This window comes from Prionailurus bengalensis, chromosome D3, assembly GCF_016509475.1.
Source record: "Prionailurus bengalensis isolate Pbe53 chromosome D3, Fcat_Pben_1.1_paternal_pri, whole genome shotgun sequence".
NCBI classification, from domain to species: domain Eukaryota; kingdom Metazoa; phylum Chordata; class Mammalia; order Carnivora; family Felidae; genus Prionailurus; species Prionailurus bengalensis.
In genome coordinates, this window is record NC_057356.1 from 244248 (window position 1) to 269095 (window position 24848).

General features: G+C 40.3%; 1 protein-coding gene and 1 pseudogene across 1 annotated transcript; both read right to left on the minus strand.

The window, feature by feature from the left end:
• Positions 1 to 3948: 3948 nt before the first annotated feature.
• LOC122470075 (tubulin alpha chain-like) lies at positions 3949 to 4455 on the minus strand. Its single transcript, XM_043557204.1, has one exon. It carries the CDS (start codon positions 4417 to 4419, stop codon positions 3949 to 3951), a length of 471 nt encoding a protein of 156 aa, XP_043413139.1. The 5' UTR covers positions 4420 to 4455.
• A 136-nt stretch (positions 4456 to 4591) lies between these two features.
• LOC122470908 lies at positions 4592 to 24342 on the minus strand (annotated as a pseudogene).
• Between the last annotated feature and the right edge of the window lie 506 nt (positions 24343 to 24848).

A 24848-nucleotide genomic window follows, 5' to 3' on the forward strand; every position in this document is an offset into this window, starting at 1 on the left:
ACCTGATAACGGAGGGACGCCTGCGAGGCTCAGTTGGTTGAGCATCTGACTTCGGCTCAGGTCAGATCTCAGTTCGTGGGTTCGAACCCCATTGTGCTGACAGCTCAGAGCCTGGAACCTGCTTTGGATTCCGTGTCTCCCTCCCTGTCTGCCCCTACCCCGCTCACCTCTCACGTTCTCAAAAATGAAGAAACATTTAAAAAAATAATAAAAACATCCTGATAACAGAAAAGTTTGAACACTGCCTACATACTTGATAATAAGCAATTACTGCTAATTTTGTGGGTGTGATAGTATCCTGGTAATCTTATTCAGAGATAAATTCCAGGGGTCCCTGGCTGGCTCAGTCCAGTATGCAACTTTGATGTCGTGGTGGTGAATTCAAACACCAGGAGGGGCATAGAGCTTTCTTTTTTTTTTTTTTTTTTAAGTTTATTTATCTATTTTGAGAGAGACAGAGACAGCGTGAGTAGGGGAGGAGCAGAGAGAGAAAGAGAGGGAGAGAAAGAGAATCCCAAATAGGCTCTGCGCTGTCAGCGCAGAGCCAGATGTGGAGCTCAAACTCACGAAAGCTCAAACTCATGAGATTATGACCTGAGCCAAAACCCAGAGTTGGACACTTAACCGACTGAGCTACCCAAGCACCCCTGGGCATAGAGCTTTCTTAAAACACACACACACACACACACACACACACACACACACACACTCACACACTCACACACACTCCCCCCCCCTCCCCTATACAGATATACAGCGATAAATTCTGAAATACTTAAAAATAATATAACGTCATCAGATCTGCTTCAAGATACAGTGGGTACAAGAGTGTTCAGTAGCTGTTAGAGTAACAACAGTAGTTTTTCTGCTTGTCAGTAATTCTTGCAAATGTGCAAACAGTGATTAAATGTAATGTTCTTTTATCACGTTAGTAAACAGTTGTATTCAATTTGTTAATATTTTACTTGCATTTTAATCTTCTTGTTCTATCTGTGGTGTTTACATGTGGGGGTCTCACCCTACCAGATGGGTCCCCAAATGTGGGGCCACCATGAAGCGGAAGCTGGTGGCGGTGGGTGAAAAGAATTCACCCGAAACAGAATGAGGGAGATCGACTGCCTGAGCGCACCTCAAGGGAGCGGGGCTCCCTGTCAAGGGCAGGACAGCAGAGGGGAGGCCATCTGCACAGGATTGTGGGTGGGAGCTGTTTTAAAGGGGGAAGATGAGGCGGCAGGTATGGCCATGCATGGAAGTTTCCCTTTTTGGTAACTGCCTGGTTGTAAGTAGCCCCTTGGTCAGTTAGGGCCTGAAATGTCTGTCTGTATTCAGCCAGGTGGTCCCTGTGGCCCTTTCTACGTCCCATCTCTCAAGACTGCCTCAATGTGGCCTCTACAGTCTCCTTGCTAGACTGTCTCCTGTACTGTACCAGAAAGATTTCACAAGTCTCATGAATAATTTGGGAAGTATAGATTTTTTTTCTTTCTATTTTGTGAAATAGTTTTTCCATTGTAAGTTTTGGGCTCAAAATCCTTAGGGGTAGATATTTGACATCTGATTCTTTTTTTTTTTTTTTTTTTTTTTTTTTTTTTTTTTTTTTTGAGAGAGAGAGAGAGAGAGCGCACATATGCAGGAGGGGCAGAGAGAGAGAAAGAGAATCCCAAACAGGCTCCATCTTGTCAGCACAGAGCCCGACAAGGGGCTCAGTCTCAGGAACTGTGAGATCATGACCTGAGCCGAAATCGAGAGTCTGACACTTAACTGACTGAGCCACCCAGGCACTCCCAATTTTTTTTTAAATGGTAGTTGATGGATTTAAGTTTTCTAGTTCTTAGTCAATTTGGACACTTAGGTTTTCTAGAAAATTGTTCATCTCATCTGAATTTTCAAGTTTGTTGGCATAGAGTTGTTTATACTAATCTTTTACAGTGATTTTTTTGGAGATTTTATTTTTTTTTTTTAATTTTTTTTTTCAACGTTTATTTATTTTTGGGACAGAGAGAGACAGAGCATGGACGGGGGAGGGGCAGAGAGACAGGGAGACACAGAATCGGAAACAGGCTCCAGGCTCTGAGCCATCAGCCCAGAGCCCGACGCGGGGCCCGAACTCACGGACCGCGAGATCGTGACCTGGCTGAAGTCGGACGCCCAACCGACTGCGCCACCCAGGCGCCCCTTTTTGGAGATTTTAAAAATCACTGCTTTTTAGTGATACTTAAAAATCATTGCTATAATTGTGGCCATTTCTTCCTTTTTGAGTTTAATATTTTTTCTGGGCCATCCTTTTTTTATGGATTAGTCCTGCATTATATATATCTATGTTAATCTTTTCAAAGAAGTGGATTTTGATAGTTTTTGTGTTTGGTTTTATGTCTTTGTATTTTGGTTTTCTGTACAGTAACTTACTCTGTATTTTTAAATTTACTTTGCTGCTGTTTTTCTACTTCTTGATTTGGTTGACTAATTCATGTATTTTCTCTGAAGTTTATTTACTTTTTAAGAAATATATATATATACATTTTTTTAAAAATCTATTATGTTGGGGTGCCTGAGTGGCTCAGTCGGTTGAGCATCCCACTCTTGATTTCTGCTCAGGTCATGATCCTAGGGTCATGGGATGGAGCCCTGCATAGGGTTCTCCACTGAGTGTGGAGCCTGCTTAACATTCTCTCCCTCTCCCTCTCCCCCTTTCCCTGATCATGTGTGCATGTGCTCTCTCTCCCTCAAAAGCAATGAACAAATAAATAGATATCTAATATGTTAAAAAGGCTCGTAATAAAAACAGAGGTCCCTGTTTCTTCTCAATGGCAACCACTTTCAAATTTTTAAGCTGTTTGCACTTATTTAAACTGTCTTCAGTATTTTTTTTTAATTTTTTTTATTTTAACGTTTATTTATTTTTGAGACAGAGACACAGCATAAGCAGGGGAGGGGCAGAGAGAGAGGGAGACACAGAATCTGAAACAAGCTCTAGGCTCTGAGCCGTCAGCATAGAGCCCGACGCGGGGCTCGAACTCACGGACTGCGAGATCATGACCCGCCGGAGTCAGACGCTTAACCGACTGAGCCACCCAGGTGCCCCTAAACTGTCTTCAGTATTTTTTAAGTTCATCAATTTGAGACATTTTTCCATCTCTTACTGCGTTAAATGAGAATCTTATTACGTCCATCCTTCCTACATTCTTAAACCATAATGCAATTATATTGCAAGTGTTATAATGTTCTCTCACAAATTTCGGTTCTATCCATGTGCAGCACTTTCATTGTAATAACTGTATAAATACAGTTATTTATATGGTTTAGTGCTGAACCATAATAAGTTTCTTTCTTGTGCAAATTCTGCTCTTCCTATTTTTAGTAACTGCCTTTCGTATTCATTTTCTTTGTTTTCACTAAGTCCATGTAAAATGCCTCTCAATTCTGTTTTCCTCAAGGTCAAACCTGTCATACAGCCTTACCATTTTTCTGAGGAGCCTTCTGAAGTCTGACAGATCCGTTACTCTCCAGGCATATATAACCCTCCTGGCATTGTGAGACGCCCCTTTACGCTTATGTATTCCCTCAGCTCATCTCTGTTTTGGATTTATTTCCTGGAAGCTTTTTTTTTCCTTTTTGGTAGATTATAATCTTATTACCTTCTGGAAAAAGAGCCCATATGAGCTAAGTTGTTTATAACTACAAAATACTTTCTCTCGTCCTCATATTTGGTATTTTGGCTTTCTGTATAAGTCCTGGAAAGGCAATTATTTTCCTTAAGAATTTTTCTTTTCATTTAAAACAGGGAATACTTTTTTCAAACCCATCAGAGAAATGGACAGCTTGGGTCTCATTGTGTTTTAAAGCATAGGTCAGTAATTGTATATGAAATCAACTGATCAGAGCACAACTTTTCAATGTGTAGAACAGAATAAGCTTCCCTGTAAAAGCAGCACGTTTGTGGCTTTTTTAACTTTAGTATTCTTCTTCACCCTCTCCTTCGACAGAATCCACACCAACTTCCTCATATTCCCTCTCAAGGACAGCCATGTCCTTGTGGGCCTCGGAACACTCTCCTCCCTCCATGCCCTCACCCACATACCAGTGAACAAAGGCACGCTTGGCATACATCAGGCCAAACTTGCGGTCCAGGCGAGCCCAGGCCTCAGCAATGGCTGTGGTGTTGCTCACCGTGCACACAGCTCGCTGTACTTTGGCCAGGTCTCCACCAGATACCACAGTGGGAGGGTGGTAATTAATGCCAGCTTTGAAGCCAATAGGGCACCAGTCCACAAATGGCACGGTATGCTTGGTCTTGCTGGTGGCAGTGGCAGCATTGACCTCTTTGGGAACCACGTGGCCACAGTACAACAGGCAGCAAGCCATGTATTTACCATGGCAAGGGTCACATTTCACTGTCTGCTTGGCTGGCTCAAAACTGTTCATGGTAGGGGCGCCTGGGTGGCTCAGGTAAGTGTCCAACTTCGGCTCAGGTCATGATCTTGTGGTTTGTGAGTTCGAGCCCTGCATCGGGCTCTGTGCTGACGGCTCAGAGCCTGGAGCCTGCTTCAGATACTGTGTCTCCCTCTCTCTCTGGCCTTCTCCTCTTGAGCTCTCTCTCTCTCTCTTTCTCTCTCAAAAATAAACATTAAAAAAAAATTTTTTTTAAAGCTGTTCGTGGTAGGCTTTCTCAGCAGAGATGAAAGGAGCGTATGTGGCCAGAGGGAAGTGGACGCAGGGGTAAAGCACCCAGGTTGGTCTGGAATCTGTCAGAGCAACATTCAGGGCTCCATCAAATCTGAAGGAAGCAGTGATGGAAGACACAATTTGACCCGTCAGCCTATTTAGGTTAGCGTGGGTTGGATGTTCGATATCGAGGTTGCTACACCAGATGTCCTAGATGGCCTCATTGTCTACCATGAAGACACAATCAGAGTGCTCCAAGGTGGTGTGGGTAGTGAGGATAGAGTTGGGCCCAACTACAGCTGTGGAAACCTGGAGGCTGGGTAAATGGAGAATTCCCGCTTGGACTTCTTGTCAGACTCGACAGAGAGTTGCGTCAGCAGGAGGTGAACCTGGAACCAGTTCCCCCTCCATGGCTGTGGAAAACCAAGAGGCCCCAAAGACTCGTGCACAAGTCAGCCAGTTTCTGAATTCAGTCCAAGACAAGGTCAGTGATCTCCTTGCTGATGGTGTAGTGCCCTCAGGCATAGTTATCGGGATCACTTCCCCTGTCTGTGATGGGCTGCTCAGGGTGGAAGAGCCGGCGGTAGGTGCCAGTGCTTCCTGGTCTACAAACACTGCCCTGGGCATATACTTGTCAGCACCCATCTCAGTGAAGAAGGTGTTGAAGGACACATCCCCTCCCCCATTGTTCTGACCAATGGGCGGGATGCCCTGTTCCAGGCAGTACAACTGGATGCCGGCCTGGCGAACATGGATGGAGATGTATTCACGTGGCCGCTGAGCAGGTGGTGGGGAGGACAGGGAGGGGCTGTTGCTTCTTACAGCATGTGTCTTAGGTGGTCGATGTAAGAACCTGCCTTCCCTCGGGATTTTGAAAGCAGGCAAAGCTAGATAGAAATGGAATAATAAAGAGGTGCCAGGGTGACTCAGTCGGTTGGATGTCCAACTCCTGGTTTTGGTTCACATCATGATCTCACGGTCAGGCCTTGCATTGGGCTCTGAGCTAACCGTAGGGAGCCAGGTTGGGATTCTCTCTCTCCCTCTGTCTCTCTGCTCCTTCCCCACTCACACGGGCATTTGCGTTCTCTCATTCTCAGGATGGATGAATAAACTTAAAAAAAAAAAAAAGAACAGGGGTGCCTGGGTGTCTCAGTCGGTTGAGCATCCAACTTCGGCTCAGGTATGATCTCACAGTCCGTGAGTTCGAGCCCCGCGTCGGGCTCTGTGCTGATAGCTCCGAGCCTGGGTTTCAGATTCTATGTCTCCCTCTCTCTCTGACCCTCCCCCTTTCATGCTCTGTCTCTCTCTGTCTCAAAAATAAATAAACATTAAAAAAAAATGAACAGTGTTACCATTGAAAAGTCATGCCTGTTACTGATTTGTATGTAACCTGTTTATCATCTCTTGGAACTTTTAGATCAACTTATTTTTGGTATTCAAAGCTTTCATGATGATATGTTTAGTTCCAGTCTTTAAGAAATTGCCCGTTTCAATGGGTCAATGCTTAGATATTTCACTGTTTTTAGGAATTTCTCCTGTATTTGTTTCCCTCTTCCTCCTGTTTTTTTCTTTCTGGAACTCTGAATAATCTGGTGTTGAACCTTTGAAATTGATCATATCATTTTCTTACATTTTCTTTCTCACTGCTTATCTCTTTTGGGAGGTCTGCTTGCTGGAAAAGTTCCTCAGCTTTATCTTTAAACCTTTTTACCTATTTTTGGTTTCTGTTATAATTTTAAATTTCTTAAGATCTCTTAATTTGTGATTTTATATGTAAATAATAACCCATACATCCTATTAATGTTTTATGAGTAAAATCTCTCTCTGATGATTTTTAGATTTATATTATGAAAATTTCAGAACATAAAAAAAGTGTAATGATGGGGCACCTGGGTGGCTTAGACGGTTGAGAATCTGACTCTTGATTTCATCTTAGGTCACGATCTCAAGATTCATGAGATTGAACCCCACATTGGGTCTATGCTGACAGTGTGGAGCCTACTTGTGATTCTGTCTCTCCCTCAGCCTGTCTCTCTCTCAAAATAAATGAATATTAAAAAAAAAAAAAAGATAATGAACACCCTGGTATCCATCACTATTTTGAAGCAGACCTTTTACATGATATATTGTAAATATTTCAGAATCTATCTATAATAAGAACTCCTTTAAAAATTAAAACAATTGGGGCACCTGGGTGGCTCAGTAGGTTGAGCATCCATCTTTGGCTTAGGTCATCATCTTGCAGTTCATGGGTTCAAGCCCTGCATTGGGCTCTGTGCTGACAGCTCAGAGCCTGGAGCCTGCTTTGGATTCTGTGTCTCCTCTCCCCCTCTCTCTGGAAATATGTGAAGTAGAATTTACGCTTTTCTCAAAAAGATAGTCATTTGTCTTGACAGCATTTTGATAACTAGTGCATCCTTTTCCCCCATGATTTACACTGCTGCCTTTATCATGTACGAAACGGCCAGCTACACATCAATCTGTTTCTGAAGTTACTGTTTTACTTTTTATTATTGCCTCATTATCATTATGTTTAAGTTACTAGAGATTTATAACACATTTTGAAATATAGTAGGGGCAAAGCACTATTTTAATAATTGCCTTGTTATTTATGTAGCTTTGTTTTCCTATAAAACCTTAAAAAATCAGATTCTCATTTCAAGAAGTCCCTGTTGAGTATATAGATTAATGAAAATACAATTCAATTCTGGTCAGAGAAAAACTGAAACCAGTATAATATTGGATCCATGATCATGATGAATGTCTCCATTTATTATTTTTTTCCTGTTTGTCCCTAAATTCATTTAGTTTTTCTTATTAGTTCTGTAACTAGAAAAGAAATGAAACTTGGGGAATTAAGGAGCAAGTCCAGAGTACAATTCTTAACTTAAAAAGCTTTAACCAGAAGGCAAAGTAAGTTCCTTTTTTGAACAGGAAACATAACTTTCTAATTTTGTTTTGCTCCTGAAAGAAGGGTATGGATGTGGGATTGGGGGGGGGGGGGGGGGGGGGGGGGGGGGGGGGGGGGGGGGGGGGGAGGGGGGGGGGGGGGGGGGGGGGGGGGGGGGGGGGGGGGGGGGGGGGGGGGGGGGGGGGGGGGGGGGGGGGGGGGGGGGGGGGGGGGGGGGGGGGGGGGGGGGGGGGGGGGGGGGGGGGGGGGGGGGGGGGGGGGGGGGGGAAGACCTCCTTCACAAAACCTTAATTGCTATGGACTCATTCAGCTTATTTGATAAATATTTGTTGAGTGTCTGCCATATGCTGGGAAACTTTCTAGGTACTGGGAATACAGGAATCAACAAATGAGATGGAAATCTATTTCTATATGGTTTACCCCAAAGAGACAGACCTTTCTGGTTTTAAGGACATAGAATCTACCTGTCAAAGATATTTGTCTAAATAAAAATGCCAACTTATCAAACTCAACACCCAAAAACCAAATAATCCAATGAAGAAATGGGCAAAAGACATGAATAGACACTTCTCCAAAGAAGACATCCAGATGGCCAACCGACACATGAAAAAATGCTCCACATCACTCATCATCAGGGAAATACAAATGAAAACCACAAAGAGATACCACCTTACACCTGTCAGAATGGCTAACATTAACAACTCAGGCAACAACCGATGTTGGCGAGGATGCGGAGAAAGAGGATCTCTTTTGCGCTGCTTGTGGAATGCAAGCTGGTGCAGCCACTCTGGAAAACAGTATGGAGGTTCCTCAAAAAACTAAAAATAGAACTACCCTATGACCCAGCAATTGCACTACTAGGTATTTATCCAACGGATACAGGTGTGCTATTTCAAAGGAACACATGTACCCCAATGTTTACAGCAGCACTATCAATAATAGCCAAAGTATGGAAAGAGTCCAAATGTCCATCAATGGGTGAATGGATAAAGAAGATGCGGTATATATATACAATGGAGTATTACCCGGCAATCATAAAGAATAAAATCTTGCCATTTGCAACTACGTGGATGGAACTGGAGGGTATTATGCTAAGTGAAGTTAGTCAGAGAAAGACAAATATCATATGACTTCACTCATATGAGAACTTTAAGAGACAAAACAGGTGAGCATAAGGGAAGGGAAACAAAAATAATATAAAAACAGGGAGGGGAACAAAACAGAAGAGACTCATAAATATGGAGAATAAACTGAGGGTTACTGGAGGGGTTGTGGGAGGGGGAATGGGCTAAATTGGTAAGGGGCACTAAGGAATCTACTCCTGAAATCATTGTTGCACTATATGCTAACTACTTTGGATGTAAATTTTAAAAAGTAAAATAAAAATAAATGCCAATTCTGTATTTTTTCCCATTAAAACTTAACTCTATTGTATTGAGATGGGGGCTCATATTTGGAGGTTATCGCCTAATCTTCAAAAAGTGAGACTTGTAAAAATATTAACCTAATAAATTATTGCATGATTTGTTGTGATCCTTAAAGTCTCTCTAAGCACTAATTTTTTGTATACACACTGGTTTTTTTTTTTTAATTTATTTTAAAGCTATTGTAAAAATTATTTAGGAAAGTGTTATACCATCTAATTAACATTGTTAAGACCTTCTTCCCAACGTTTGGATCATGGTTTGTGCTTCTTTGTAGATCCCGTTCAAGTTCTAGATAGAATAAATTATCATGAGAAAATACAGACTTTGGGAAGAGAGACTGGATTGGAGGTAAACAAATGACCATTTGTTTCAAAGTCACATAGCTACCTTTAACAACTTTAATAAAATTCCTGAGTAGAGTAGCAGCCAAATCATCAGTTGATTGATCATGTGTGTTATTCAGTTAAAAACATCAAGTGATATGTAGAAAAGTAAGCCTACCTAAAATAGTTGTGTTTAACAGGAAAATTATTTTTCCATTTCAGAAGGTAACTAAAAAGTACACACGAAATTAAACAACCATGCTTCTTTTAGCTGGTTCTCTTTAGCTTTAATCTTTTTTCTTTTAATAATGCATGCTCCTGGGGCACCTGAGTAGCTCAGTCAGTTGAGTGTCTGACTCTTGATTTTGGCTCAAGTCATAATCTTGTGGCCAAGATCGAGCCCCTTATTAGACTCTGTGCTGACAGCACAGAGCCTGCCTGGGATTCTCTTTCCCTCTCTCTGCCCCTCCCCTGTTCTTTCTCTCTCTCTCTTAAAAGAAATGGAAAAACTTTTAAAAATAATAATAATGCATGCTTCTCCCACCCATTGCTGACAAATAGTCTCCAGGAGAAACCAGTATAAATAACCACGATGACTACTTTGCATGTGACTACAAATCCTAGTAAAGATTTTAAGGGCACCTGGGTGGCTCAGTTGGTTGAGCATCTCTCTCTGTCTCAAAAATAAATAAAAACATTAAAAAAAAAAAAAGATTTTAAGCTGGCCAAACCCTGCTGGGGTGGTGGAGGGGGTCTACAATTTTTCTTTTTACCTTGCCACCTATGGGGCCCTGTTTCCACCTTTCTTCTTTCACCTGAACCTGCCTCTTTGGCTGCAGGGAGGATACCCAGTGAAATGTATCCATGCTGTGGTTGGATCAGAGAAACAAGAAATATCCTGATCTCTCTGCTCTGTTGTGCAAGCAGATATCACTTTTAGACTCTCAAGATGGCAGCCATTAATCTGTCCTCCATAAGGGCTCTGTCGACACAGGACTCTATTTCTATGTGAGAAACACTGAGGAAGAAAGGATGATGGCTTGATTTCCCACAACGTGGTTACAGGGACCAGTGACCTTTAAGGGTGTGGCTGGGGAGTTCACCCAGGAGTGGATGATGCTTGATTCTGCTCAGAGAAGAATTTACAGAGATGTGATGTTGGAAAGCTATATAAATCTTATCTCAGTGGAATATCAATTACAGAAGCCTACTGTGATCTCCCAGCTGGGTAAAGAAGAGATAAGAACTATGAGAAAGAGGGGCACCTGGGTGGCTCAGTCAGTTGAGCATCTGACTTTGGCTCAGGTCATGATCTCGCAGCTCGTGGGTTCGAGCCCCACATCAGGCTCTGTGCTGACAGCTCAGAGCCTGGAGCCTGCTTGGGATTCTGTGTTTCCCTCTCTTTCTACCCCTCCTCCACTCGTGCTCTGTCTCTCTCTGTCTCAAAAATAAACATATATATATATATATATATATATATATATATATATGAACTATGACAAAGCGAATTCTCCAAGGCACCTATCCAGTCTAGTATATTCAACTTAAAAGACTCCACTCTTAAGCAGAATATTTGTAAGGAAAAATCCTCCAGTGCAGTGAAAATGATAAGATTCATAATGGATGATTGGTCTTCCACATTAACTGAAGACCAAGAATTCCATAAAGACCAGAAAACAGTGCAAGATCCCAGGGAGAAATATGAGGCAAGTGACCCAAAATAAAACAGCATCTCAGGAGAGATTCTATGACCATCATGAATTAGAGGAAAACTCTAAACTTAAATCAAAACTTGTTTTTTTCAAGAGAGTCTCCACTAAACATTGCCATAAATGCTACTTAGTATTGAGTGTTTGAAATATAATTCAATCTGGGGTGGCTGAGTGGCTCAGTCAGTTAAGCATCTGACTTCAGCTCAGATCATGATCTCACGGTTTGTGAGATTAAGCCCGCATTGGACTCTGTGCTGACAGCTCAGAGCCTGGAGCCTGCTTCGAATTTTGTGTCTCATTGTCTCTCTGCCCCTCCCCCACTTGTGCTCTGTCTCTATCTCTCAAAAATAAATGTGAAAAAAAAATTTTTAAAAGAACATAATTCAATCTTGGGGTGCCTGGGTGGCTCAGTCAGGTAAACGTCCGACTTAGGCTCAGGTCGTAATTTCATGGTTCATGGGTTTGAGCCCTGCATCAGGCTCTGTGCTCAGAGCCTGGAGCCTGTTTCAGATTCTGTATGTCTCTCTCTCTCTCCGCCCCTCACCTGCTCATGCTTTGTCTCTCAAAATAAATAAATGTTTTTTTAAAAAATCAATCTTAAACAATTACAAGAAACTGGGAATCTCTGTGAAATTCATACATATGATAGAGCTGTGACACCTTGGAAAAAACTCAAACAGCACAAAAAGAGTGTGCATGTTTCAAATATGGCATACACTTCAAACATAATAATATACTTCCTATATATAACAATTTAATCCCTATGAATGTAATAAAAGCAAGGCTTTTTGTCATTATCCATCCCTTAGGCAACAAGAGCAAACTCCTAGTGAAAAGAAATATTATGTAATCAATGTGGGAAAGCATTCAAAAGAAATTCTAATCTTATTTTGCACAAGAAAAGTCACATGGGTGTATGAGTGTAATCAATGTGGAAAAGCATTCAGTCAGAAAACATCTGTTAAGGTTCATGTGAGAACTCACACCAGAGAGAAACCTTATGAATGTAATCATTGTGAAAAATCCTTTGACACAAGTTATCTTATAGTGCACAAGAGAATGCACACTGGGAAGAAACTATGAATGCAGTGGCTGTGGAAAAGCCTTTACAACAAGCTCGCACCTTAAAGTTCACAAGAAAATACACACTCAAGAGAATCTCTATGAATCCAATGACTGTGGGAACGTTTTTAGGGTTTCTCATCCCTTAGGATGCATGTGAGAACTCATACTGGAGAGAAATCCTATCAATGTAACGAATGTGGGAAGACCTTCAGTGTTTCCTCTTGCCTTAGGAGACACACGAGAACTCACACTGGTGAAAAACCCTATGAATGTATTCAATGTGGAAAAGCCTTCAGTTGGAGTTGTTCACTTACTATGCACAAGAGAATTCATACTGGGAGAGAAACTCTATAAATGTTATGAATGTAGAATTGCTTTTTTCATTGTCTTAAAGTGAACTCCAACTCATTGTTACAGTGTTTGTTATCCAAAATAAGCATGTAAAACATATAGTCCTCTAAAACACCTCTTCAGCAATGTAATACATTTTGGTCTGTGTTAGTTTAATTCTAAATGTATAAATGTATCACAACTTTTTGAATCTATATGGGTTTAGAATTACGCTTTTTAAAATATGATTTGAAGTTTGCAGTTATGTTCTTAATGATTTCTAAGTTAATTGCATTATATTTAGAGTAGCTGGAGTATCTGATACTACTTTATTGGTATTTTCTTTCTGGCCTGTTGTGGCAGATACTATCACTAGTCAGTCAGACATCCATCTCATCTTTTCCTACTGATAACCCTATTTTGGCTCACACTAGCAATGTGTCCAGTTATAAAACTCCTCGCAGTCTCCTTGCAGCCAAGTGTAGCCATTTTCCTCATCTTGAGAATCAAAACTAGTATCACTGGAAACAGACCTATGTAGCTTTTTCTCTTTGCCTTTTGCACTTCACCTTTTATACCTTCTCCATTGTTTTCCCTTCGAGTTTTCCATTCCTAGAGCTGAAAGAGCCATCTGTGGCCTTGAGAATGATAACCATGGCCTAAGGATGGTATAAAAGGAGATCCTGGTTCCTCAGAGACCTATTTAAATAGCTGTACCAGCAGTATATTCCTTGTATTTGGATATTTTTATGTGAGAAAAGTAAGCTTGATTAAAAAAAAAAAAAAAAATATATATATATATATATATATATATATATATATATATATACACAGTCAACAGAGTAACCTTGTTTTTTAAAAAGAAAAAAGACCACACACAAAAAAGAAAAAGGTCACAGAGGTATGTAGAGTTAAATATTTTATGTTTGATGCATGTGTTTGGATAGGAACATAGGGAAGGGAGGAATAGAAGAAGAATATTTACAGAACTCTTGTGCTTAGGCTAGAAATGATGATAGAACCAAGGTCACTGAACCAAGTGATCAGAGAAGCAGGGAATCCCAAACATTTCAGTATTAGAAATCAAGTTTTCAGAGAAAGAGGAAGTTACAATTTTAATTGCTGAATGAAGCCCATGAGATTTTGCTAGTTGGTCCTGTAAAAACTGACTAGCTTGGCTCTAATATATTAAGAAACAAAACATAGAGGAGTCTATGATGGAAGAAAGAGGCAGTAGCTGCAGTTTTTGTCATGTTAACTTTATAGAGTTTGAGACATCCAGATGAACAGGCTGCACTTCTGGACCAGAGGAGGTGTCCAGGATGAAGATACAATTTTAGCAACATCAGTAGATAGACTACAGTAGGTCTTGTGGAGGCAACTAACATTGCAGAGAGAAAGTGGATGGTGTGAGAAGAGAATGTCTGCTACTGACCATGAAGACCTGCTCTATTTAAAGGTAGGCTGAATAAAGGACTCTTAGTAGGTAAGAGGAAAACCAGAAAGACTGGAGTTTTGCCAAACCAAGACAAACCAGTGTCTCAAGAAGGAAGGTAAAGTCAGTTCTTCTAAATGCTCTTTAGAGGTCAGATTAGATGATGAAGTCTTAAAAAGTGAACATATCATAGAGCAACATGAGGAATACTGTTAACCTTAGTTGGAAATAATACATTAAGGATGGATGGTAGGTTGGGTAGGTTTAGTAATCAATAAAGGACAAATAAGTAAAGACTGAATATAGACAAGTGTGAATAGGACAAAGTGTAGTAATTACAGAAAGATGTGGCCAAGGCAAAAGATTTTTTTAAATTTATTTTGAGAGAGTGCACGTGCACAACTGGAGGAGAGGCAGAGGATGAGAGAGCGAGAATCCCAAGCAGGCTCCACATTGTCATTGCGGAGCCTGACGCGAGGCTTGAACCCACAAACTGGGAGGTCATGAGCCAAAATCAAGAGATGGGCGCTTAATCTACTGAACCATCCATGCGTCTATGGCAAAAGATTTTTAAAGTAATGAGAAACTAGAACATCTTTAAGTCCTCACGTAATGTACCCAGTTTGGAGAGATTAAATATGCAGATATAAGAAGAGAGATAGTCAATCATACAAAGTTCCTGAGAGGGGGCTGCAGGTGTCTGGAGCACAGAGAGATGTATTAATGTTACCTCGAAGAAGATACTTCCACCATCAAAGGAAGGGAGGAGTGGGTGGACTGGTTTTAATTTCTGCTTATTTACTTATAGCTAACTTAATGGAGCTGCCCTCAGAGCATCCGAAGTGTAAAGTGTTCTTTGGTTTTTTTAAGAGTTACTTTCTGAATGAAGGAAAACTTCCAGATTTATTCTATGAGGCCAGAATTACCCCAAACCCAAAACCAGATAAAGACTCCACTAAAAACAAGAACTACAACCAATATCCTTAATGAATATGGATGCAAAAATTCTCAATAAAATACTAGCAAGTCAAATCCAACAATATATTTAAAAAATCACTCACCACAATCAAGAGGAATTTACTCCTGGGTTGCAAGCATGGTTCAATATTCGCAAGTCAATCAACACGATACACATTAATTTAAAAAAAAGGATGAGAGCCATATGATCATTTCAATAGATGCAGAAAAAGCATTTGACAAAGCACAGCATCCATTCATGATTAAAAACAAAAAAAAACTTAACGAACCAGGTTTAGAAGAACATACCTCAACATAATAAAGGCCATGTATTAACCCACAGCCAACACCATCCTCAATGGGGAAAGGCAGAGCTTTTCCACTACGATCAGAAACAACACAAGGATGTCCACTCTCACTACTGTTAAATAACAGTAACATAACATAGTACTGGAATTTGTAGCCTCAGTAACCAGACAATGAAAAGGAATAAAAGACATCCAAATCGGCAAGAAACAAGTCAAACTTTCACTCTTTGCAGATGACCTGAAACCCACAGAGAAAACCTGAAAGACTCCACCGAAAACCTGCTAGAACTGATACCTGATCTCAGTAAAGTCACAGGATGTAAAATCAGTGTACAGAAATCCAATGCATTTATACACCAATAATGATGTGGCAGAGAGAGAAATTAAGGAATCCCATTTACAATTGCACCAAAACCAATAAGATACATAGGAATAAACCTAACCAAAGAGGTGAAAGACATGTATTATGAAAACTATAAAACACTAATGAAAGAAATTGAAGATGACACAAAGGCTCATGGGTAGGAAGAACAAATATTGTTAAAATGTCAATACTGCCCAAAGCAATCTACATATTTAACACAATGCCTATCAAAATACCAACAGTTTTCACAGAGCTAGAACAAACAATCCTAAAATGTGTATGGAACCGCAAAAAAACCGTGCATAGCCAAAGCAATCTTTTTTTTTTTTCCTGAAGTTTATTTGAGAGACAGAGTGAGTGAGTGAGTGAGTGGGGAGAGGCAGCGAGCGAGGGAGAGAGAATCCCAAGCAGGCTCCTCGCCGTTAGCACAGAGCCCGATGCGGGGCTCTATCTCAAGAACCATGAGATCATGACCTGAGCCGAAATCAAGTCCGATGCTTGCTTAACTGATTGAGCCACCCAGGTACCCCACATAGCCAAAGCAATCTTGAAAAACAAAAGCAAACCTGAAGGCCTCACAGTCAGGCACCCCAGTATGTGTAGTTAATTTTTCATTCTTAACAACTGCTTAGTATTTATATATACCTATACATCTGTACATCCATATGTACATCCATATGGATGTACTGTATTCAGTCATTTCCCCCTCCAGATATTTTATAATAAACAACACTGCCATGAACAATATTGTTTACGTATCTTGCTTTCCCTTAATCTGTTCTTCATACTGTTCCCAGGGTGACCCATCAAAGTACTAATCACATTGTATTACATTTCACTTTTAAGTCTTCCACTGGCTTTTCCTCCATTAAGATAAATTCCTTTTACATGACCTTCCACACTCAAACTCTTAGCTGTCTTTCTGGGCTGCCTTCCTTGCTACACCCATCTTTTCACTCTCTCTCTGGACCTTAACCTGGCCTGTTCACCCTTGGTTCTGAACCCTCTGTCTGCTTTAACACACTGATCAGACACAGTGTTGCCTGTTTAAATACATATCTTGCCTTCTAAACCGTAAGCTTTGGTAAGGGGAGAACTTTGTCTCAGTTTTTCACTGTTTTACTCCTAGTACTTGGCCCATAGTAGGTATTGATTTAAACATTTAAAACTTTTCAGTGCAGGGGCACCTGAATGGCTCAGTCAGTTAAGCATCCGACTCTGGGTTTCAGCTCAAGTCGTTATCTCACAGTTCATGAGATCAAGCCCCATGTCTGGCTCTGTGCTGGCAGCACAAAGCCTGCTTGAGATTCTCGCTTTCTGCCCCTCCCCCGTTCATGCTCTCTCAAATAGACTTTAAAAAAACTTTTCAATGCATTGTATGCCTTTTCTTGTTTACTTAGTATTTCAGTGGAGGCCTAGGTTAAAACAAGGGCTGGGTTTTAAGGGATTGTATAAGGCAAAATTTGCATGTATCAAAATGTCTGTTTTCTAAGCACTGGAGTCCCACTCAGCATAGCAAGATATCCCACCATGACAGGCATGTCAAGAGAACTTCAGTTTAATGGATATGTATTCCTATTCTCTCCTCTCCCAGCCCCTCAGCCCTCTTCCTTCACCTCACAGCCTGCCTCCTCTGTCACACACTCATGTAATTTATTTTTCAGTCAGTGTTCGTATGCTGCTACATTGTGTATTAAAAGGAATGAAATGCCCCAGCATTGTTGAGGGTGCAGTATTCTTCAGGTTGTCGATGGCAGCATAAATTAATACAACTTTTCTGGAGGACAGATAAGCAATATGTGCCCAAAACAAGAATATTCATAACTCCTAACCTAGCAATTTTTTTCTGAGCTTTTATGAAAGAGCTCTTCATTGAAGCTTGTATAAGTAACATTTGTCATCTCAGTTTCAAGCTCTAGTGAAAAACTGCAAAATTCCTAAATTTCTAATAGCATCTAGTTGGGTTTTACATCACCATGTATGTCCATAAAATGGGACAAAATGCACTTATTAAAATGTAGTTTTATATTTATTGGTGTGGGGATGTATTCAATATATTGTCACTTTCAAAAATACAATTACAGATATCAGAATATGATCATGTTAAAATATATAAGTATGTATGTATGTATGTGTGTGCATTAAAAATATCCTGGAAAGACATACGCTGAAATGTTATCAGTAGTTATTTCTGAGTAACAATTTTTTATTGAAGTATAGTTGACATACAATGCTATATTAGCTTCAGGTCTACAGCACAGTGATTCAACCATTCTGTACATTATGCTGTGTGCTCATCATAAATGTAGTTACATCCGTCACCATACATTATTATAGTATTATTGACTATATTCCTCATCCTGTACTTTTTTAAGAGAGGGAGAGAGAGAGCATGAGCAGGGGAGAGGGACAGAGGGAGAGGAAGCGAGAGAAAATGTGGGCTTGACCCCATGACCCCAGGACCATGACCCAAGCCAAAATCAAGAGTCACACACTCAACTGACTGAGCCAGCCAAGCACCTCTTATGCTGTACGTCTTATCCCTAGGACTTTTTTATTTTATAACTGGAAGTTTGCATCTATTTTGCCCACTTCCTCAACCCCCTGCTCTCTCGCAACCACCACTTTATTTACTGTATTTATGATTCCAGTTCTTATATTTTTTGGATTACACATATAAGTGAAATAACATGGTATTTACCTGTGACTTTTTTCACTTAGCATAATAGTCTCTTGGTCCATCCATATTGTTTCAAATGGTAAGATCTCATTTCTGAGTAATATTCCATTGTAGGTATATAGCACATATTTATCCATTCACCTGTCCATGGACACTTGAGTTGTTTCCATATCTTGGCTATTGTAAAAAATGCTGCAATATACCTGTAGATGCATATATCTTTTCAAACTCGTGTTTTCATTTTTCTTTGGGTAGATCCCCAGTAGAATTACTGCATCATGTGGTATTTCTATTTTTACTTTCTTGAGGAACCTCCACACTATTTACCACAGTGGTTGCACCAATTTACATTACCACTATCAGCGCATGAAAGTTCTCTTTTCTCCACATCCTCACCAACACTAGTTATTTCTTGTCTTTTCAGTACTATTTTGACAGGTGTAAGGTGGTATCTCATTTTGGTTTTGACTTGCATTTCCCTGATGATTAGTGATGTTGAGTATCTTTTCATATGTCTGTTAGCCATCTGTATACCTTTGGAACAATGTTTACTCAGGTTCTCTGTCCATTTTTAAATTAGATTATTCAACTTCTTTAGCATTGAGTTGAACAAGTTCTTTATATATCTTGGCTATTAACCCCTTATTGGACATACTGAATGTAAATATCTTCTTTCATTCACTAGGTCGCCTTTTCATTTTGTTGATTTCCTTTGCTGTTCAAAAGCTTTTTATTTTGGTATAGTACCGATAGTCTATTTCTGCTTTTGTTTCCCTTTCCTTAGGAGACATGTCTAGCAAATGTCACCAAGGCAAATGGCCAAGAGATTATTGCCTATGTTTCCTTTTAAGAGTTTTTTTTTTAATTTTTTTTTCAACGTTTATTTATTTTTGGGACAGAGAGAGACAGAGCATGAACGGGGGAGGGGCAGACAGAGAGGGAGACACAGAATCGGAAACAGGCTCCAGGCTCTGAGCCATCAGCCCAGAGCCCGACGCGGGGCTCGAACTCATGGACCGCGAGATCGTGACCTGGCTGAGGTCGGACGCTTAACCAACTGCGCCACCCAGGCGCCCCATCCTTTTAAGAGTTTTAAGATTTCAGGTCTCACATTTTAAGTCTTTGAGTTTATTTTTGTGTATCATGCAAGAAAGTGGTCATTTCCCCAACAGCACTTATTGAGATGTCTTTTCTCCATTATATATTCTTCCCTCCTTTGTCATAGATTAATTGACCATATAGGCGAGGGCTTATTTCTGGCTCTCTGTACTGTTCCATTGATCCATGTATTCCTTGATCTGTCTTATTAGTGGTTATTTCTGAGTCATAATTTTATTTTACTTGTCTGTTCTCTAGTCCATGTAGTAAACAGAACTAAGTTTTCTGTTCTTTTTAGGTGAACAATTCCATCATGAACTGATTTCCAAAAGCATGATTATAATGTCTTCAAAGTCATACATAGATTTGCTTAGACTGTTACTGGATATCGGTTCTATCCATTTTTGAAGTATCAGATTTTTTTTTTTTTTACATTTTTAAACTGTCTTTACTATCTCCCAACTTTTTAAAAGCAAACCTTTTGAAAAAGCATGTTTTAAAGTATTGCTTAAGAGTGTGGGCTCTTTTTAGGCTTCATTTAAGTAGACTTTGAGGCTAAATTCAAAACAGAGGAAAGCAAGCAAGATGGTAGGATAAAAATAGGGGCACCTGTGTTAGATAAGGCAGTCAAGAAAGGTCCCCGGGTGACCATCAGCCGGAATCTGAAGGAAAGGTAGTAGTCCTCCTTGGCGGGGCGGGGAGAACAGGAGAGCTTTCTGAATAGAACAACAAGAGTCAAAGTCGTCATTCAGACCATGGCATATTTTTCCTCTCTTTCTCTCCCCTCCCCCATCTCTGTTTCAGTATTTTTGTTATTGATTCACCTTCCAGTTTACTATCTCTAGTTATGTATTCAATTTGTGTTTAGTCCATCTATTCAATTCTTAATTTCAGATATGGTGTTTTCAATTCTAGAATAGCCACTTGCCTTTTTTATAGATTCTTCTTACTAGTTGAAATTGTTTTTTCTTCCATTCTTTCCTATATTTTAACATATTAACCATACATCAAAATCCTTGTCTAAAACCCCCAATATCTAGGCACCTGTATGTCTGCTTCTCTCGTCTGTTTTGTCTCTTATTGATTACAGGCATACCTCAGAGATACTGTGGATTCAGTTCCAGACCACTACAGTAAAGCACAATATCGCAAGAAAGCAAGTCAAATGATTTTTTTTTTGTTTCCCAGTGCATATGTTATGTTTACTCTTCAGTCTATAAAGTGTGCTATATTGTTAATTTCTATTTAAAAAAAAAAACTACACACCTTAGTTTTTAAAATACTTTATTGCTAAAAAAAAAAAAAATGCCAACCACCACTTGGGCCTTCAGTGACTCATAACCTTTTTGCTGGTATTGGATCTTGCCTTGCTGTTGATGGCTGCTGACTGATCAGGGTGGTCGTTGCTGAAGGCTGGGGTGGCTGTGGCAATTTCTTAAGATAAAGAAGTTTGACCCATCAATTGACTCTTCCTTTCAAGAATGATTTCTCTATAGCATATGATGCTGTTTGATAGCTTTATACCCGGAGTAGAATTTCCTTCAAAATTAGAGTCAGCACTCTCAAATCCTGCCACTGCTTTGTCAACTAAGTTTATGTAATAATTTAAATCCTTTGTCATTTCAACAATCTTCACGGCATCTTCACCAAGACTAGATCCCATCTCAAGGAACCACCTTCTTTGCTCATTGATAAGAAGCAACTCCTCATCTGTTAAAATTTTATCATGAGATTGCAGCAATTCAATATAATATTAACGAAAAATAAATATTATGAGAATCACCAAAATGTGACACAATGACATACAGTGGGCAAATACAGTTGGAAAAATGGCACAGATAGAATTGTTCAACACAGGGTCACCACAAACCTTCAATTTGTTTAAAAAAAAAAAAGTATCTGCAAAGCACACTAAAATGAAGTATATCTATATATGTTCCTGTCCTTCACATGCCTAGTAATTTGTTTTTTAATTGTGTACCAGACATCATGTTTAAAAGAACCACAGGGGCTCTAGGTTACATTACCTTCTACCAGAGAGTTTCTCCTTTCCTCTGTTTGAGGTGCTAATCACCTCAGTCCCATAAGTTTGAGCTGGCTCAGAGCTACACTGCATTTTTAATAAGCCTCATGTTAGCCTTGTTTAGCCTTTGTATTTTAGGCAGGACTCTCCTAAAGCTTTTAAATCCGAGGGCTTGGTAGGTCCTAGTCTCCTTAACCTCCTACCTCATGCAGCTTCAAATTTTCACAGATGGCTTGAGGAGAAGACTGGCTACTTATTTTGGGCAGTCGCCCGTCTCTAGTGGGCTTTTCATTCCTAAGTACCACAGACACTGCAGATACTTCACTCTTTCAGCTTTGATTCTAGCCACCCAGAGTTCTGCACAGCCCTAGAATTCAGCAAATGTCCCAGGAGAGGGAACCAGCTGTGTGCACTTGAAGCTTCTCAAGTTGCTAATCTGCCACGTCACCTTCAAATGACCACAAAAACTTGAGATTTCCCTCTGGAATTTTGGTCCATTTAGTCATCATTGCTTCCACAGTTCAAATATGCCTTTAAAAATATGATTTTTGAGGAGCACCTGGGTGGCTCGGTCGGTTGAGCACCTGACTCTTAATTTCAGCGCAGGTCATGATCTCATGTTTGGTGGGATCAAGCCCCACATCGGGCTCCGTGTTGGGAGCACAAAGCCTGCTTGGGATTCTCTCTCTCTTTCTGCCCCTACTCCGTTCACACTCTCAAATAAATACACATTTAAAAAAACAACAAAAAACTACTAAAGGGGCGCCTGGGCTCCGTTGGTTAAACATCCGACTTTGGCTCAGGTCATGATCTCACGGTTTGTGGGTTCAAGCCCTGCAGTGGGCTCTGTGTTGACAGTGTGGACCCTGCTTGGAATTCTCTCCCTCTCTCTCTGCCCTTCCTTGGCTCACATTTTCGCTCTCAAAAATAAACAACAACAAAAAAAAAACTAGTAAAAATATATTTGTATTTTATCTGCTTTATCTGGTTGTTGCCACAATACTTCATCCTATTTGAAAGTAGACTTGTTGAAAACATTAGAAGTAGCAGTGGAATCCAACCTGATAGTAACATCACATTCATTTGAAGAGAGAACAGTAAAAACTGGTACACATTCTACACTCACAACAGCACGACAGCTGCATCTAGGAGTTGCCAGATGTGGACAGTCATTCAGCTGTAGACCTAGCTTGACAGTATACAATATAATTATTCCGAAGGTAAAGTCAATTCAGGAAGATTTCCCACAGTAATTATACAGGAGTCATATTCCAGAAGATACCATGTGTTATGTGAATGACTACCCAATATGCTCTTCTATAAAGGATAGACCTATTCATTTGAAGTATGATGCTTTTATACTATATGGATAACTGAACAAAGGACAACAGAATAATGAAAATACTGTGTCTCAGTTCAAATAATGATTGCATTCCTGAGCATGTTTCACTAAACTTTACACATCTCGAATATGCAATCCTAAGAAAATTGTGTCTGAAATACAAACTACTACATAGATCAAAATGCTTTAGCTGGGGATCACCTGGTTGACTCAGTGAGTTAAGCACCCAACTCCTGATTTTGGCTCCGGTCATGATCCCAGGATCATGGGACAGAGCCCCACATTGAGCCTCGTGTTGAGCTCTGCACTGGGCACAGAGCCTGCTTAGGATTCTCTCTCCCTCTCCCCTTTCCTCACTCATTCTCTCTCTCTCCCTCTCTCTCTCTCTCTCAAAAAAAAAAAAAAAAGCGTTCAAGCTGGATGTTTACGCCCTCATGTGTATTGAGATGGTCATACTATAGATCACCATTGTTTCTGTCTCAAGCATACAAATAGGAACTGAAATAATATTATGTTCTACAAGTGACCTAAAATGCAGTATCGGGGTGTCTGGGTGGCTCAGTCGGTTAAGCGTCTGACTTCAGCTCAGGTCACGATCTTACAGTTTGTGGGTTTGAGCCCCGCGTCGGGTCCTGTGCAGACAGCTCAAAGCCTGGAGCCTGCTTCAGATGCTGTGTCTCCCTCTCTCTCTGCCTCTCCCCCATTCACGCTCTGTCTCTCTCAAAAAGAAACATTACAAAAAATAAAGTGCAATATCATCCATACATTTTTCTACTACTGTTTGCTGTTATATCTTAGTGTGTCTGGCTATTTTTGCAGAATTTCTCCTTGAAAAACAGGCAACTTTCTTTTTTGGGCTTCCGCTACCATTGGAAAGCACTACAGCTTACAAAAAGTGATTATGTTAAATATGGAAAGATGTAACAGATTTGTGTGCTAAAATTGAGAAAGAAAGCAACTATGAACCTTGCCAGCACCTTCTTGTTATGACAAATAAAACATACTGTATAACAGAATTCCCACAAACCATTCACTTTCTTTCTTAGTAGTGTCTTGACATCTCTTATTGTATAATCTAGAAACTACGTATTTAAATTTAATTAAAAATAATGGCATAGTTCTTATTTTCTGAAATATCTCAACCACAAATTGAGAATACCTTTAGGATGAGTTACATAGTTCAGGATGATGTTGCATGAAGGGAATTTTATGGGCAAATTGTTATTTTTGAAAGACTGATTCAGGCAATTTGGTAAGCTGGGCCACTACCTGCAAAGGTGCTCCCTGCCTGATTGCCCCACCCTTACCTGATCAGAGGCCTCTTATCATTTTTTCTCCATCATTCTTTGATTCTTTCCCTTGCTCCAGTAAGGAGGTCACATTTGATTTAGAAACAGAGAGTCCTGCTTACAAGAGGGAAAAAATAGATACTTCAAAATATTATGGTTCCTCCTAGATCCAGACCCAATCTCTTAATATAAAGGCAGAAAAGCTATTACAAGAAAAGCAAAAGCAGAAGGAAACAAGCAAGCCACTTCCCACTTGTACCAATTTTAATTCATTCTCTCAAGAATATGGAGAAGGAATCCAGGTGGGCAATTTAAAGCCCACTCCCTATTTCCTAAAGAGAAAGCAAAGATACCTAAGTTCAGGTTCTAAATTTGCAGGAATAGTAACCTTGGATGAGGTTCCCATAGTTCTCAGTCATTATGTTCCCATATAACTTCTGCTCAGCGTCCAATCAGCCCCTTCCTCCTGAGACAAGTCTATGGCCACGTCTCAATGTTACAAACCTCTAAAATGATAAATACATTTGGGGCGCCTGGGTGGCTCAGTTGGTTGAGCTTCCGACTTCGGCTCAGGTCACGATCTCACCGTCTGAGTTTGAGCCCTGCGTCGGGCTCTGTGCTGACAGCTCAGAGCCTGGAGCCTGCTTCGGATTCTGGGTCTCCCTCTCTCTCTAACCCTCCCCCGCTCATGCTCTGTCTCTCGGTCTCAAAAATAAAATAAAACATTAAAAAAATTAAAATGATAAATACATTTTTGTTCACCAAAGACCCCCATATGGTGCTAGGAAAATAATGTCAAGCACACCAAAGGAAAGGGAGGATTTGTACCATGGAGTTGTTCTGGTAGAGATTGAGGCTTGGAGAAAATTATTAGGCAGCAGCGATGTATGTCACAAGGAGTAGGAGAGAAAAATGCCAGCCTCTC

Coding starts and splice junctions, on each gene's coding strand:
- LOC122470075 (XM_043557204.1), bottom strand. CDS start 4,419: ATGAACAGTTTTGAGCCAGCCAAGCAGACAGTGAAATGTGACCCTTGC.